Genomic DNA, 16,095 nt, shown 5'->3' on the forward strand with positions numbered 1-16,095 from the left:
GTGTGACTGGAATGTGCCAAGAAGTTTGTTACAGTGGCAAGGGTCCATGTTAGATCTTTGCAGTTACATACAAAAAAATTTTGCTAACTCCCAAGGTAGAAGCTTTTAATTTAAAGGAGTAAACCTTCCTGTTATAATACTTTCTTGGTTGTGAGATCTAGAAAAGAAGATGTAGTAGGAAATTTTCTGCAAGAATTAGTTTTCACGATATGGAGAATATGCTTTTTCTTTTCAGTGATTGCCATTGATATCTTAGGTTTTTACTAGTTTATGCTTACTACTGTTGAGGAGTATTTTCTGAACAGTATAGCCAGCTGTAATGAGAGGCCCAGTTGTGGCTATAGAAATGCACTGCAGGCCTGCAGACTTGCATTGTACTAGCTTTTCTTTTTGTTTCTAGTTAATTATTAAAAACTCTACCAAGCAGCTAATATTGTCGTAGTATTGTTACTCCATATAAGGAATACTTGCATTACTCTTGTGAGAGGACTATTATCAGCATAATTTCTGTTAAGGGACGGTCAACCAAGAATGAAAAAAGTCAGCATACTTTTCAATGTGTCTTTGTTAAGCTGTTGCAAGTTCTTACTCTCTGGAAAGGAAATAATGTTGGTCTTGATGGTTTTGCATCCGAGTCTCAACTTTAGGTAGCTTAGATCCTACTAAGCAACCTGAAAAGTAGTTAACATTGTTTCATAAAATAATTAAGAAATAGTTGCTCTTTTCCCTTAAGGCCAGGCAGGGGTGGGTGAGAGGGAGGGCGTTGAAGGTAGATTAATTTGTAGGGAATTGTTTCTTCCATGTCTTTCACTATTGTGATTGGTATTTATGGTTGATTAGTTTCATTAGATTTTTTTTTTTTTTTCAGTTAGTAGCTTGAAAGAAAGTAAATGTAAACATTATATGAACTTTCATTTGCATATGCTTGTGCATTTTTTTCCCCATCTCACAACTTAATGCATTTTCCATATTATTACAAACTAGTTGGCAAGCAAGCTGATTTCATAATAACTTTATGGGCTACCAAAATGTAGTTCAGCATGTTAGTTCCTTTCTGAAGAGAGAAGTTATTTGGGTCAATTTTTTTTTCCTGTACCATGCATGTTAGGTGCACTTTTTCGCAGCCATTTTAGGGGCTGTTTTTTCTTTCTGTACCAACTGCTTCTCTTTGCATCTGCATATTTCCTGTCTTCTATCTTAAAGAAAGATGAAAACAAATACGTTCACACTTATTTTTCTTTTTCCTTGCTGTTCTTTGGCAGGCTCAGCTAAAACTTTAGCTCAGGTTCTTTTTATAGCTTAAGAAACTTCTTATGTGCTGAGCCTGATGTACTGCAAAACTGATGAGGATTTCACGATGGGTTTAGTATTTCTCTTTTGTCTGTCTTGGATTCCGTTTATGCTCTCTGCAGCTGATGCTACCAGCGAATGACTGCTCAGTGAGAACATGTTTGCAGACAGCAAATTAATCAGGAAACAACCTTATGTGTGATGGATTAATCGTTAATAAGTAGTTTTGCAGCTAGTGCACAAGTGGCAATATCCTCCGTCCAACCTCTGTTTGACATCATTGTGTCCTGCCTTGCCTTTTTTCTCTTAGAACTGATGACTGTTGCATGCATATTAAATATTCTAGTATTACTTTATAAATAATTTTGCATTTATGCAAAAGCTGTAAACTATGTTCTTCTGTGTACTGTCATGCATACGGCTGCCTGTTTGTTTTTTTTTTTTCCAGATGAAAGCTTTGAAGCTGCTGGGTATGGCTTTGAGATTCAACAGTGTTAAAGCTTCCCTTTCCTCTCCTATTGCACAGCCTGCTAAAACTGTCTTTTCTTGACCAATTCCTGGGTCTCAACTTCAGGGTGCTCTGTAGGTTGTTCTTGTGATAGTTCTGTAGTTGGCAGTATCTGTTTATTGTTGCACTTCTTTAAAGAAAAAGGAGAAATATATTTTTTTATTTGGAATAATTTCTAGCTTTTCTTTGAGTGGTATCTTTACTAGAGGTAAATGCAAGTTTCTGCACTTCTTTTTCATAGTGCTTTTAAATCACATTTCAGACTTGTATTTCTTTGCATATCTGGAACAAAATCAAAGCTTCAGGTGTCCTTCCTCATTTGCTTGGGAGCGTAGGTTGCCTGCCTCACTCTATTTGAGGCTACAATTACAGTATTGAAAATCTTCCTCTCTGAGGAGGCTGGATTTTAACCTTTGTAGAAGTAATTATAGCATCCTTAAAATAACTTATGCCTTACCTTTATTTCTTTCAGGGGAATGAATCGATTGGGGGCAAAACAATCCTGCAAAAGCCTGTGTTGGAGGGCAGTTTAGTGAGGAAATAAGTACTGTGTTCACCTGATGCGTTTTCTTAGTGCTTTCTCTATTGCCAGACTTGCTGTATTGTTGATAGTCATCTGTGCTTTCCGCTGCAGATGCTGCTGTTTGGTGTAGCTTGTTCATGTTTTGCAGAAGCGTAATTAAAATGAGCATCAGCAGAACTGAAACTAGAGAGGCATGTGTCTATAAGAGAGCGAGATGAGTAATGCAAATATTTGATGTCTCTTGGCTTTGTTAAAAATGTTCTAAATATCAGAAGAGGAGCAACATTTTTTTTTTTTTTTTTCAAGTTTAAAGTTAAGTTTGTGAAGTGCTGTGTTAGGGCTATTGTAAATTGGAATACTTAATTGAAGTCCTCAGAAAAAAACAACTTTAGAATTTATAGGGATGCTTTAAAAGATTCTTTGTTATGGTCTCAGTCTGTCTTCTATGTTAATTCCTTATCTAGATGGCTATATATTAAAGTACTACACATTCCCTACTGCTGGTATCTTTGCTTTTTCTAGCAATAATATTTTTGTCTTCATTTTTGTTCATCCTACATGATCACTCTCTTTCAACTGCATGTGTAATTAATTGTCTCTCTCAACAGCCAGTCCATGATTGTGTATAATCTCATTTCTACTTGATCACTTGCTTTCTTTTTGTTGCTTTGATCTTTCATTTTACTTTTTGGCTATTTTTTCCGTCTTCTGTTTTTTGGTCATCTTTCTCTCTATAACACCTTAAGGTGTCATTGTGTACCTTAAATGTTATCTCCTCTCCCAACAGTACTTATGCTTTCTCAGAAGTGTTAATTCCCTCATTGTTTCCTGCCACCTTATGCTGCTTTGACTTGCCTGAATTCAAGCCTTAATCTGTCAATAGCCGCTTAAACCGATGTTAACATGTACATACTCATACTGATTTCTTCAAGACTCTGAACTGTGTAAGGTGTTGAGACCACAATCACTGGAAGCTTAAAAGGACTTATGTGTTGCATATTACTCCTGCTTGTGGGCCTTTCTACTGTTTCTGTAGTTTCACTGTTTTTATAAATGTTGTAGTCCTGGTACATTGCGTTCTCTGGTCAATAATTGGAATGATCTGAATTGAGCGTGATTCTGTCAGTATGTATGCACTTTTTTGATAGTCCTGCCTATTATTTTAATTAGACTAGGTGGGATTTTGGGTTTGGGTAGCAGAAGTGCTGGGGTTGTTTGGAAAATAAGCCAGTTTCCTTTGAAGATGAAGCAGACTGAGGGGCAAAGGGGAGGGAGATGAAGATACGTGTTCATACATTTTGCTTTGATAATCAGGGTAGAAAAAGCCTGACATAATGAACTCACAAAGATATGTGTTGAATTTTCTAACCAAGTGACAATTACCTGTATACCCGTATAATTCGTATGCTTAAGAATTCAAGTTTTCATGGGGCTGAATGAAAGTAGTTGGGATAGCTAGCTCCTCAGTGCAGGCTGCTGAAGGGGGAAAGAGTATTTATTTTAAAATACTTTGAATTGTCATGTTGTGAAAGGACCAAAACATGGGAAGTGAATGTGAGCTGTCTTCCAAAGGTTTGGACACTGTCGTGGTAATGGAAAACTATCTAACCAAATTGTGGCAGAGGTGTTGACTTGAAGTTTAGTATGATTTCTCTAGTGTTAACAGATGTTTTACTAATAAAATATTGAGAAGTAGAAGGATCATATTACAATCCATCCATGTTACAAAGGGATCTCTGCAACTGTTGCAGTGACCACTTAATTTGGTGTAATAAATAGGCAGTAGTACTGCAACCATCGTTCTTGGTTTTTCTCCAGGTTAAGCTTGTAATAATAGTTCATTCTAAAATTAATGCAAATCATGTTTTGTATTCATCAGCTGTGCTCAAATCTTTTCCCCCGTTGGTCTGCCTTTTCGTCATCTGCTTTCTTTCTTCGTGTGAGCTAAATACGGCAGCAGAATGTTGAGGCATGAGAAGCAAACATGGCTGTGAGAAGACGGGAACTGGGGAGTACTGGGGGCATGGAGCTGGTATGTGTGGGGCAGATTAGCATTCCTCCATGGAAATAGGTTTCTATCCTGGTAAACCCAGCCAAGCAGTAGTCCAAGTGTGTCTGTGCTGAGGCGTCTGGTGAGGGAAGAATCTCATGTAACATGTTTGAAGCTAATTGTCCGTGTGATAATGTGACTTGGCAGGCCATTCTAAGGAGTAGGAGGGAATAGCTGGGTAGGGATGCCGATGAATAGATTGGAGTGATTTCAGTGAATGAAGAGGCTTTCCAAGGTAATGGGTGTTTTGCACCATTAGACTTCGGAATTAACTTTCAGTGGTTTGAAGCATTTGTTTTGAGTTATGATGGGTCATGCGATATTGGACCTTGAAACAATATCCGCCTACGCTTTTCCCTAGCGTGAATTTTTGGCGACTGGTCCAGAACTTTGTAAAGTTAGTCCTGGAACTTGAAGTAGAGGGATTTTTCAGTTACTGCCAAGATAGAAAAAAGCCTCGGTTGTGTTTCACTCCAGCAATACTGGCTGCTGTTTAGTGAGTTCTGGGTAAAAAGAATGATGTAATGCACTATCAATTAGAACTAGACATACTGTAATACTTGCAGTATAAGCATTCTAGATAACACCAATTGTTTTTCTCAGTGTAAATGTAATAATGCACTAATAGTGTAACTTGTGCTAGTACAACCCAAGTACAAAGGACTGCATACATTCTTTACGTAAGCTGATGATATTGGTGTACCAGAGATGAATTTTGGCACAGCCTATCGTGTACATAGACTTCCTGCAAGTGATTTCCTGTACTTAGATGCTCTTTTGGAACTGTTAACACTGGGAATGGTCTTCTTGCTTTTAGGAAACGTAGTAATACTGGGATTAGCAGTTTATATGTTCTGAGTCACTGTGCAGATACTTTGGGCTTTTATGCAGGAAAGTAATAGCTGTATAATCCTGTAAGATAGAACAGGCTTTAAAAAATTCTGCTCTGAGTTTTGTTTTCAAGTTTACATTATGAGCTCTTGACACTTCAAAGGAACTGGTTAGCATTCTTCCTTAACAGCTTCATGTAACGGTGCATAAGGAAAGCTGTAAGCGCTCTACTTTGCTCTAGTACAAGAGAGAAAAATTTGGTACTGTACAACCTGAACATAGTTTAAGCTTTGTGTAAAAATACCTTTAAAAGATACCCCTTGAAGTAAAAAAACCCTTGTTAATCGATGAGGTTATTCTTGGCTAGCAGTCCACATGTAGCCCTCTGGCTAAGGTGCCAGCAAGGAATGCCGTATTCCTCAATGCAATGGGGAGCAGAAGAGGGAGCAGGGTGCTGCAGGCTGTGAGGAGCCAAGCCCCTTGCACAGCTCCCCCAGCACAGCACAGCCAAGTGCCTTAGGGATGGGCTTTGAGGGGCCACCTGCAGCTCATCAGGGCCGACCAGACAGGGGCAGCCAGCCAGCGCCTCCATTGCTTGGGCGGTCAGGGCTGTGCTGGGGCAGAGGGGAGTAACCTGAGCTGACGTGTGTGGGGAGGAGTGGTCAGAGAGGCATCTTTGTGTTTGGGTCTGTTCTTTTATAAAAGGGAAATCACGGGGGCTGGGGATGTGTGCGAGGACAGGGCAGGACTTGTTCATCCATCTTGAAAATTTTTGTTAGGGGACTATTGGATATGACAGCCTCCTGGCAGAGGGGAGGCTGCTGCAGCCCCACGCCCAACCAGTAGTGAGTCTGATTGTGTGTTTCCAGTAGGCACAGACAGTTATACAGTATGTATGTGTATGCACACAGATCGACACAGGCAGACACACAGAGCACTCACACAAAAAAACACAAACAGCAGTAATGGTCTCATACTGTACCCTTCTCTGTTGGTTCAGGTTGAAGGTCTGATAGTGGGAACACCCACACACCCACACCCACAAACCAAAACCAAACACCAACCCAACCAAAAACCCCACAAAAAACAAAACACACCGAAAAAAAAGTGGAAGTCTCCAGCATCTGGGCTCATGCACCCTCTGCCCAGTAGCAGCCCCTGTATCTTGGTCTTTCCAGTTGCAGGCACACTCGTTGGCTCGTGATTTCACTCGCTCTGGTGTCTCCAGTTGCTGGCACCACAGACATGTGGGTCCTCTGACCTGTCATCTGGCTCCAGTTGCTGGCACCCAGATCCCCCATACACACACATGTGCTCAGAAAGAGAACATATCATCCAGAAAAACACTTAGAAATGGAATTTAATGAAAAGACAGAAGAGATGGTGCTGATCAGGTACAGGGCATGGCCAGACAATTGTTCTGACCAGACTCTATTTATAGGTGACCAATCTTTTTTATCTTCTTATTCCTCTTATCCCTTATATTTTCCCCATGTTTGCTTGAGTCATGCCTTTCCTTGCTTTTGGTTCCTTCCATAAACATCCCATAATAAACTTTGTACAATGTTAATTCTCTGGCATCTTAGAAAGTGTCCTACACTGTTGGGTGGCAACCCCTCTCAGTCTAAAAGGTGCGCTAGTGTTGACTCAATGGGTTAATGGGTTTTGTGGCTGGAAACTGGGGCTGGGGCTCTTCTGTGGCAGCCCTGGGAGGGGCTTGAACAGCGTATCCTTTCCTTTGAATCTTTAATTTGGGTTCCCTGCCTGCCCTTGTGCCACTGTGCTCCTGTGGCATGTGGAAATGGGCCTTTGGGCTGATAGCTCCTGTGACAGGCCTGGCAGGAGCCGGGCAGGGTGTTGTATGGGCTGCCCCACTTGCGTGGTTCCTCTGTGCTCCTCTGTGGAGATGCAGAGCAGCACCTCACCCGGTTGGGGGAGCTGCTGCAAGGTTCCGCAGACATGGGTGTCCCTGGTGTGGACTCAGGAAATTCCTGTAGCAACTGCAACTCTGTAGTACCAATGAACAGGTTATGTCTCTTCTAATGCTTTTAATCTTTTTGATGATGGTTTCAGAAACAGAGATTAGGCATGTGCAATGCATAGAAGAATGTGTCCTGGATGAAGTCTGTCAGGTATCTGTAGAAACTGTGTACAGAGTCTGTGCTTAGCGCTAGACTTCTTGCAATAAATACTAATGTAGATTATTGTTAGTCTTGTTAGGCCTGGGCTTAGCCTAGAAGCTACTGATGAAGCTGAAGCTTGTAAATAGATAAATTATCTTTTATGAGGTTAGATATTACAGTTACAAACCCAGACAACCTTTCACAGTCATTTCATCCATGTGTATATATCCTTGTTTTGCAGTAAACTGTGTAACTACAGAATCATAAGCATTCACTATACACAGCTTAAAAGGTCAAATTATTTAGCGTGGAACCAAAAGAGGATGTTGATGGCAACAGTTTTAACAGTCTAGAATAGATGATTTGGGTTTTTTTACAGTGCTTTTATTCCATATAAATTAATTTAGAATTTACATATGGAATTTATTGAAAACCATATCTGAATTATAGGCATTACACTGTTATTTACAAACTATGGGATTAATGTTGATGGGACTTTCTAAGGAATGTAATGTCTCTCTTTTTTTTATATTTTTAATGATTACACATGCTGTCACAGAGAGAATTTGAGTGTTCATTTGTAACTTTTGTTTATTGTGTCAGCTAATGCTTTTTAGTGACCAAAATTAGCGTGGTATGTTTAAAACATTTTAATAAATGCAAGTTTTGTACATGAGAGCGGGTAAATGTTGTCACATATGCAAAACACATATGGTCATAGCATTTAAAATAAGTGCTTCTTGGTATGTAATTTTGTAACGTCTGATTACTGGGGTGGGGGATTAAGTGTAGGGATGTTCTGGCAGCTGGCTTAAAGGTTTATGTTCTCAAAGAATGAAGAGAAGACAAACAAAGACATATCTTTACCAAAAGAAAGAGACTTAAACCTGTGAAATATCTTAGAGGTTCCTTAAAACCTGTGGTTTGTGATTTGTTCTGTGAGCTTAATACAAAGAGGCAATAGTTACACTGATATTCTGAATCATCTGTTGTCCTTCCTGGCAGCTGAAATTAATATCAGCATTAATAAAATGTGTCATATTTATCTTCAGGCAGATAATACCATATTCACATTGACTTTGATCTCTCTTTTGTTGGAATTAAGTTTTTCAGCAGCATGATATAATCAATATGCTATAAACAGAAGTTGTCTTGAAGATACAATTGACTGTGGCATTGATGTGGCAGCTTTCTCTTGTTAGTAGCATTAAGATGTGGTACCTGGCTAAACAGTGTATATAATATCAAGGAATAAAACCTCACAGTACTCATTTAAAAAAAGTTAATATAACTTGTTTTCATGTTAATTGAGGCACAGTGGAATTTTGAGTTAGACCGGGGGTGTCAAATTCATTTTCACTGGGGGCCACATCAGCCTGTCAGTTGCCTTCAAAGGGCCGAATGTAATTTTAGGACTGCATAAACTACTCCTACATTTATACAGTCCTAAAATTACATTTGGCCCTTTGAAGGCAACAGCGAGGCTAATGTGGCCCCTGGTGAAAATGAGTTTGACACCTCTGAGTTAGAGGTTAAAGCAGGTTTGTGCGCTGTTTGAGGTCTGAAGAACTGTAATTTCCCTTGTCAGAATGACTAGCGTGCTGTATCTACGCATACTCTGAATCTGAAATCAAGTCCTGTGCATACTTGCAGAGATACTGAGACACATGTTTGAGCAGCACAGCTAATTCTCAAGGTTTTTATTTGCTTTCCTAACAGGAATAATCTTTGGGAGATTGGAAAACTCTGATTTTCAGAATATTAATGGAATTTGCTGTTTGTCAACATGAACCAGCAGATGGGTATACTGAAATGTAGTTTGATAAGAGAGGAGGTAATTCCAGATGACCTAAAGGATTTTAAGCAATAGCATTTTGTTGTATAAAGGTTTTAAAAGCATCTTTTTTAAGCAAGTATAATGCTGTTGTTGTATCTGTACCATCATGGCTACTGCCTAGAGTACAAGAGAGTATCATGTTTATGTGGGGAACCTAAGAGTGAGTTGTGAGACAGTATAATTTTGTCAGGTCTCTCTTTTGCTTTTTATGGATGAAATAGGACAAATTTCTGCATCTGTGATTGTCTAAGTAGACAATATGCTTTCCAGAGCATAAGGATTCTTCAGCATTATGCGTAATGTAAATGTGTGTTGTGTGCACACCAAAACAGAGAAGGACAACTTAATATTTTGGATAAAATTGCTACCAGAAAGAGGAATTTATTTTCTCTCTAAATGGGAAAGCAGCCTGAAAACAATGGGTGTGATGGATACCTTCATTATATCTTTGATTTAGTAGAAACAAGTCTTTGACTACTTTAGTTTAAGACAATTAATATATGACAAGCTTTACGCAGTTTAGACCCTGTTACTTACTGTCTGTGTAAGACTGAAATTACCAAACTGCAGTCTATTATCTAATTATTTGAAAGCTTGTTGTGTGCTTTTCCATATTTTTTTCCCACATTCTTTCTGTTTTCTTCTGTGGAGCATTTCTCTGTGTGCGTTCCCATCTTGAGTCTCAATTCTGGTTTAAACAGAAAGGCCAGAGGAGCTGGTTGATTGGTACTCATTCCTTTCCAGGGTCTATTCCTATTCTATTTTTCTTTGTGAACTGTTTACTTTTAAGCTTTAAATTTTAAGAAGCCTTACTCACACTTGACAATATTTTGAAAAGCTGGGAAAATACAGAATAAGAAAGCTATTTTCAGTGAAGTGTCATGGAAAAATGGTGTGTTAGTGTATCTATTCCCTATATGGATTTACAAATATTCTTTTCTGTCCTTGGGGGGGAATCAAGTTTTCCTTTTCTCGCATCTGCAGATCTAAGCTGTTGTAGAATAGCAATAAGGAGCTTCTGTTGGCTTGCCCCTCATGAAAAGAGCAGCAGGTGCTACTGGAATGTTTTGAGCTGAATACCTGCCTGACCAGAATGTCTGTGAATGAGGGTTACAGGTGGTGGTACCTGAGTTAGAAAGACCTGCCTCGGCTTTCAGATGCCACACTGATTATGCAGGTCTGAGAGACTGAGAAACCAAAGAAACAAAATCCCTAACTTTTTTGGGTTTTTTTAGGTTTGAAAAAACTATCACTGTAGTTAGGGGGGAGGAACAGGCCATAAGTTGATATTGATGAGTTTTATTTGTTTTGGTGTGGGGGGTGTGTGAGGGTTTAACCTTTTAATGCTGCTTTTAAGTTCAGAAAATGCTTCATTTTCTCAAAATAAGCAGATCAATTTTGTTTCCATGGAACACTTAAGAGACTCACGTTCTGTAGCTGCTATTAACAACACTTATGGATAAGATTATAGAAGAGCATGTGTTAATTTAGATTTTGCTTTCTATTGCAGTTCCCAGAGTGTGGTTTCTTTGGCATGTATGACAAAATTCTGCTCTTCCGTCATGACCTGAATTCAGATAATATTTTGCAACGGATTACATCAGCAGAAGAGATACATGAGGGAGACCTTGTTGAGGTTGTACTCTCTGGTAGGTATTGTTCTGACAGTGGAACAGCACTTTATTCAGTAGGTTAAAAGATGATAGGACTTTGTGGAACGTTATGTGCTTGCCTTGAGCTCTTTGACTTGAAAGTCTGCGTCACTGTTTGGGGTAGAGGTTTCCAAGAAAATCGAAGTGGTATCGATGCTTCGGTACTGAGTTTTGTTATTGTTTAACTTTCATGTTTTAATCTTCTTCAGGTTTATTATTATAAATACATCTAAATCATAAGAATGTGATTTATAAGTTTATTATTATAATTATTGAAACTGAAATGCAGGTAGGATTCAGGATTTATTCTTCCAACCCTGTCATTTGCCTTGTTTTTCCAAACCCTGACTGATTTAAATTGTCCGTATTTGATGAGTATCATGTCAAATTTAACCAAAAGTCAGTCCAAGTTAAACTGCAAATAACAGCTGGACTAGTATTGAGCAATTCTTTTGGACTTTGGGGACTAAGTGCCAAACGGAGGTTACATTCTAGAATGAGAGATCTCTTGGCTGTCATGGGATTAGATTTGTAAATTGGATCAAGAAATTGATTTCCAGAGGCATAAGGCTGAGTTCCTTGGCTGCGTTTCAGGACCTACTGTTCTGGGCATGTCTGGGGTGTTTGGTTGTGGATCATCTTGGTTTGAGCTTGTCGTTGCTTCTGGTGAATGGCATATTTGGAACATTTATCCTGTGTGCCTCTTCTTGACAATCTTGGCAGCTTACTTACAAATAGACAGACCACCCGAAACCAAGGCATTTTGAAGTAATGTAAATCTCTTTCAGTATAAGCTTTTAAAACCGAGACAAGAGAATCTGAATATCAGGTGTTAGTGCACATTGATCAAAGGATAGTAGCCATCAGGCCAAGGTAATGTTGGTATAAAATACTACTACTTTGTTTTGTTTAAACATATCTATGCTTGTTTAAGGAAAAGAACAGTACTAGTGAAGTTGCCAGTGTTCCATGGAAACTCTATCCACAGTTCTGTTTTGATATACACAGAGTTGGATCTAAAAATCTTTTACTGAGAAAGTGCTTTAGAATATAAAAATCTAACCTGTGTAACTGTCCTTCATTTGAAAATTTTGTAGGTTACAAAGCAGTTTGGAAATTAAGTTGCTCTTTGAAATGTTTACTGTAAGGTTGATTTTTAACAAACCTTGTTGTATTTGGCTTTTCAGCTTAGTGAGGTTTCAACGTTTTGACTTGTACTGTTGATTAGTTGTGACCATTAGCCTAGAGAATCCAACAGATATTTTTCCTCAATAAAAAAGCTTGCTGAAAACGATGTAATCTTCTAAATGCATATTTAAATGCTATGTAGTGAAAGGCTGGTATCTAAACAGCTCATTAGTGTTCTTCGAATCTGCCATCATTAAAACATGTTATTTCTGTAAATCCTCGTTGATTTTTATGGCAAGAACCATGACTCACCGCAATTTTTTAAAAGCTTTGGCTACAGTTGAAGATTTCCAGATTCGTCCTCATGCACTTTATGTGCATTCCTACAAGGCTCCTACTTTTTGTGACTACTGTGGAGAAATGCTTTGGGGTTTGGTGCGACAAGGATTAAAATGTGAAGGTAAGCCTGTGATTGTTTTTTTTAGTGTATTTTTGTGTGTGTGTATCAATATAAAGTAAGGAAAAGTAGATTATATCTTGTTTGAAATGTTAGCACGTGATAAATACAGTATTTAATGGAGTTGGAAGGGGTTGTACATCAGGAAACCCAAGTTCTCATCCTGGCTTTAACACAAGCTGTGTGTGACCTTGGGCAAGTGACTTAAGAAGCGTTCTTCTTTCCTGCTTCGAAATGAAATAGCTGTTATAGCTTACAGGTGTGTGTCCTTTGCTTAAGGAGCAAATACTTTGGAGGGACTTGTGAAGGAGAATCCCTTTTCTTGTGGCCTTCCTCCAGCTGGCAGTGGAGCTCTGCAGCCTGCTGCCGGGTGCTGCCACTGCTCCTCAGCTCTGGTGCTCCAAAGCGAGGGAGCAGTGGAGGCCTCCTGGTGCCAGAGGAGCGAGGAGGGCCATCAGCTGCTTCGGAGTCTGAGATCTTGTTTCTGGAGACGGGCCTACTAGAGACCAATATTGCAGCCAGTAGTGCAAAAAGAAGCTGTTTCTGTGGGTCACATCAAGAACACTAAAATAAGAGAATTGAACAGAAAAATCTATTTCTGTCTTTACTCTTTTCCAAGATCATCTTTTTAACTGCTTTATCAAAATACTAGTGTTACTTTTGTTGCTTTGAACGTTGGGAGGTTTTTTGTCTAAAACAACTTATCTTTCAGGTTGTGGGTTAAACTACCATAAGCGATGTGCCTTCAAGATTCCGAATAACTGCAGTGGAGTGAGAAAGAGACGTCTGTCCAATGTGTCTTTACCAGGAGCAGGGCTCTCAGCTCCGAGAGTATCACAGTCTGAATACACATTCTCTTCCTCTGAAGAAGTACGTAAAGTGAAAGGGGAAATGATTTCTGATTTTAAGGCTTTTAACCTCTGGGGAAATAGCTAGTGTTGCAAGTGGCTCATAGTGAGTACAAAAGAATTAAGCTTAACCATTATGATTGGTCTTAGTTAATTTTTAAATCTGCCGAGTCTTAGACTGTGACACTTACTGATAACTATTATTACTGTGTGAAACAAAATGGGAAATAAATTATAACTTTTATGGATAATTTTGTTATTAGCTTGTCGCTCATGGTTATATGAACTCTGAGAACTTTGTTTTCAGGAATGATAAAACACTTTGCCTTCTTTGTAATACAGGTTCATTCTGTAATTATGGTATCAGCGTAGAATAGCTACTTGGCTAAAGTAGCACAAATTGTAAGCTTTTATCCTGGAAGAGGAGAGTGTTCCTGATAAGCTGTTAAGCTTTCGCAGAGTTAATCTAAAAAACCCAAACCCTGTAAAGGAGGGTGTAGGGAATGAAGGGCTTACAGTATAAACCATCATCCATAATAGTTCTTTGCTATAATGGTTATGATGATTGCTGATAGCTTGTCGAGAATACTGCAACTATATTGAGATCTTAAGACAGGACAGGCAATGATTAGATCCATTTGTTTCATTGCTGTTCTCACCATGGGGTAAAAGCAGTGCTTTTAACACTTAGTCTTTCTCACTTATATAATTCTATTCTTCACAGTATAACAGTTCTTGCATTCTTACCATAGTTTAAAATATGAACTGTATAGATTGTCTCGTTCAAGAACATAAAAGCTAGAGGCTACAAAATCTAGTCTTGAGTCATGAAAAATATTTATTCTGGTGTTTCTATCTATTGGTAAGATTTATTCAGTGAACATAGAATTGTAAGCATTTCTCCTTTCATGGAATTTAGCTTAATGATTTCTACATGCACATTTAGTATCTCTTTGACACATCTTTGCTGATTTTGAATACTTGGCTTAGATGATTAGTAATATATTACAACATTTGCAGTTCATCTTCCAACAGTCTTAAAATGCTTCAGATCAGATGTACAGGACCATGTTCCTTTGCATTTTTCTGTAGATGTAGGTAACTGTAAATTTATCCTGCTGAGTATTCAGTATGATACTCCATATGTGTTTTGTTTTAATTGCCAAAGTTTTTGTTTTAACTTAATTTTAAAGATTTCTTGGGGATTTCTAAATATTTTTGCCTAACTTAATAAACTGTCCAGGCATGCCATACATTGCTTTTTAAAACTGAGAGCTTGAGGTAGTGATTGGATTTTGGTTTGCCTACCTCCATTGTTTTTCATTTTATCCCCTACATGGGGATCTGTATGTGGCTGCTTGTGAACCTTGCTATGTTGCTTAAAAAAAAAAAAAGTCATAAGAGTGAGTTTTTGGCATTTTAGCTTCTGTGGAAATAAAGATTTAGACATACTTTCCTGTTCTCTGCAAGACTTTTTTGTCTGATGTTTCCTTGGTTTTGTTTTATGATATCAGGATGTCCTCTTCAAGCTTTTTGGCCAGGTCGCTTTGATATCCAGTTGCTTTCTGTGCCAACACCTCTCACTCAGCCTCGCTGACTTTGTTGTTGTTTTTTTTTCCAAAGCAGAACTGTGTTGGTGCAAATCACATATACCTTCTTTATTCCAGCGTCTCTGCCCAGAACCTAGTAAGAGGATTCCCTCCTGGAGTGGCCGCCCCATCTGGATGGAGAAGATGGTGCTTTGCAGAGTTAAGGTTCCACACACCTTTGCTGTTCACTCTTACACTCGTCCCACCATATGTCAGTATTGCAAACGGCTGCTCAAGGGTCTTTTTCGCCAAGGAATGCAATGTAAAGGTAACCATTTAACTTTATGCTGCAGTTACAAATATCAGTACAGGTCTTGTATTCAAAACAGATTTCATCTTACGTTTTGATTGCCAGAAGGCTGTATACTGTGACATGGGGCTGAGTAATTTTTGGAAAATTGTATGTTTTGGAGGGGATTACAGCAGCCCTCATTTTAATCTTAGTAGCTTGTGCATTGTACATTTTTCTGAAAAAATAAGATGTAATCATGCATAGATTTGGAACACCTTAATTCAAAATGACCGATGTTCATGAACAAGTTCTTCTAGCATCCCAGCCTGAGTGGCTGTCTGCAGACTGCCTGTTGGGAACAATCTCATGGGATGCTCTGATTTATGAACTAGACCTGAGGGCTGTTTGGGATTGTGCTAATGCTGTGGGCCAAAAGTATGCTAGGGGATGTTTCTAACTGTTTACTAGACTAGACGCAAGAATGCTTCTGGACATAGTTTAATTTGTTAGGATTAACTCGCTCTTAGTCTTTCTAGTTGCCTGGTAGGATTTAAAATGTCTCTCTTTCTTCCATCCCCCTTTAAACTAGTGAAGTTACCATATTCTGTAATATGGCCCAAAAACACTGCCACAGGAAGGACAGTTCATTGATCTCCTAGGATGGTTCCTTGTAGACACTCAGAAGGTGAACAGGATTGTGTTTTACTCCAGGGTTTAGTGTCTCTGCTACTAAAACCAAGGAGTTAATGATTTTTCTCTTATCCAAGCTGAAAAGGAAAGCACAATGAGCTTGCTTTGGATAGCAAAGAGAGGCTAAATTATCAGCTTGAAGACAGTTGTGGGGGCCTTAGGGAGTTTTGAAATTCATGATGTTGATACAGAGTTAAAAATTAGAGCAATCCTGCTAATAAAGACAATTCATGTTAATACCATTAGTGTTGTATGCTGGACTTTGTTCAGTGGGCTGCATCTGATAGCTCAGATGCAGAAATGGCACACATCCAGGTTAGAGTCCAACTCACATCAG

The 16,095-nt window shown here is 38.8% G+C and overlaps 1 protein-coding gene across 2 annotated transcripts in view; it reads left to right on the forward strand.

The window, feature by feature from the left end:
- PRKD3 (protein kinase D3) overlaps window positions 1-16,095 on the forward strand; it is a 47,308-nt gene that overhangs the window by 4,766 nt on the left and 26,447 nt on the right. For both annotated transcript variants that reach the window (XM_021289400.2, XM_065057940.1), the window contains exons 3-6: window positions 10,673-10,811; window positions 12,271-12,402; window positions 13,112-13,269; window positions 14,915-15,104. In XM_021289400.2, the coding sequence (XP_021145075.2) occupies window positions 10,673-10,811; window positions 12,271-12,402; window positions 13,112-13,269; window positions 14,915-15,104 (619 nt within the window). The remainder of the gene's footprint in view (window positions 1-10,672; window positions 10,812-12,270; window positions 12,403-13,111; window positions 13,270-14,914; window positions 15,105-16,095) is intronic.

Source organism: Columba livia, chromosome 3, assembly GCF_036013475.1.
Source record: "Columba livia isolate bColLiv1 breed racing homer chromosome 3, bColLiv1.pat.W.v2, whole genome shotgun sequence".
In the NCBI taxonomy this organism is placed as follows: Eukaryota; Metazoa; Chordata; class Aves; order Columbiformes; family Columbidae; genus Columba; species Columba livia.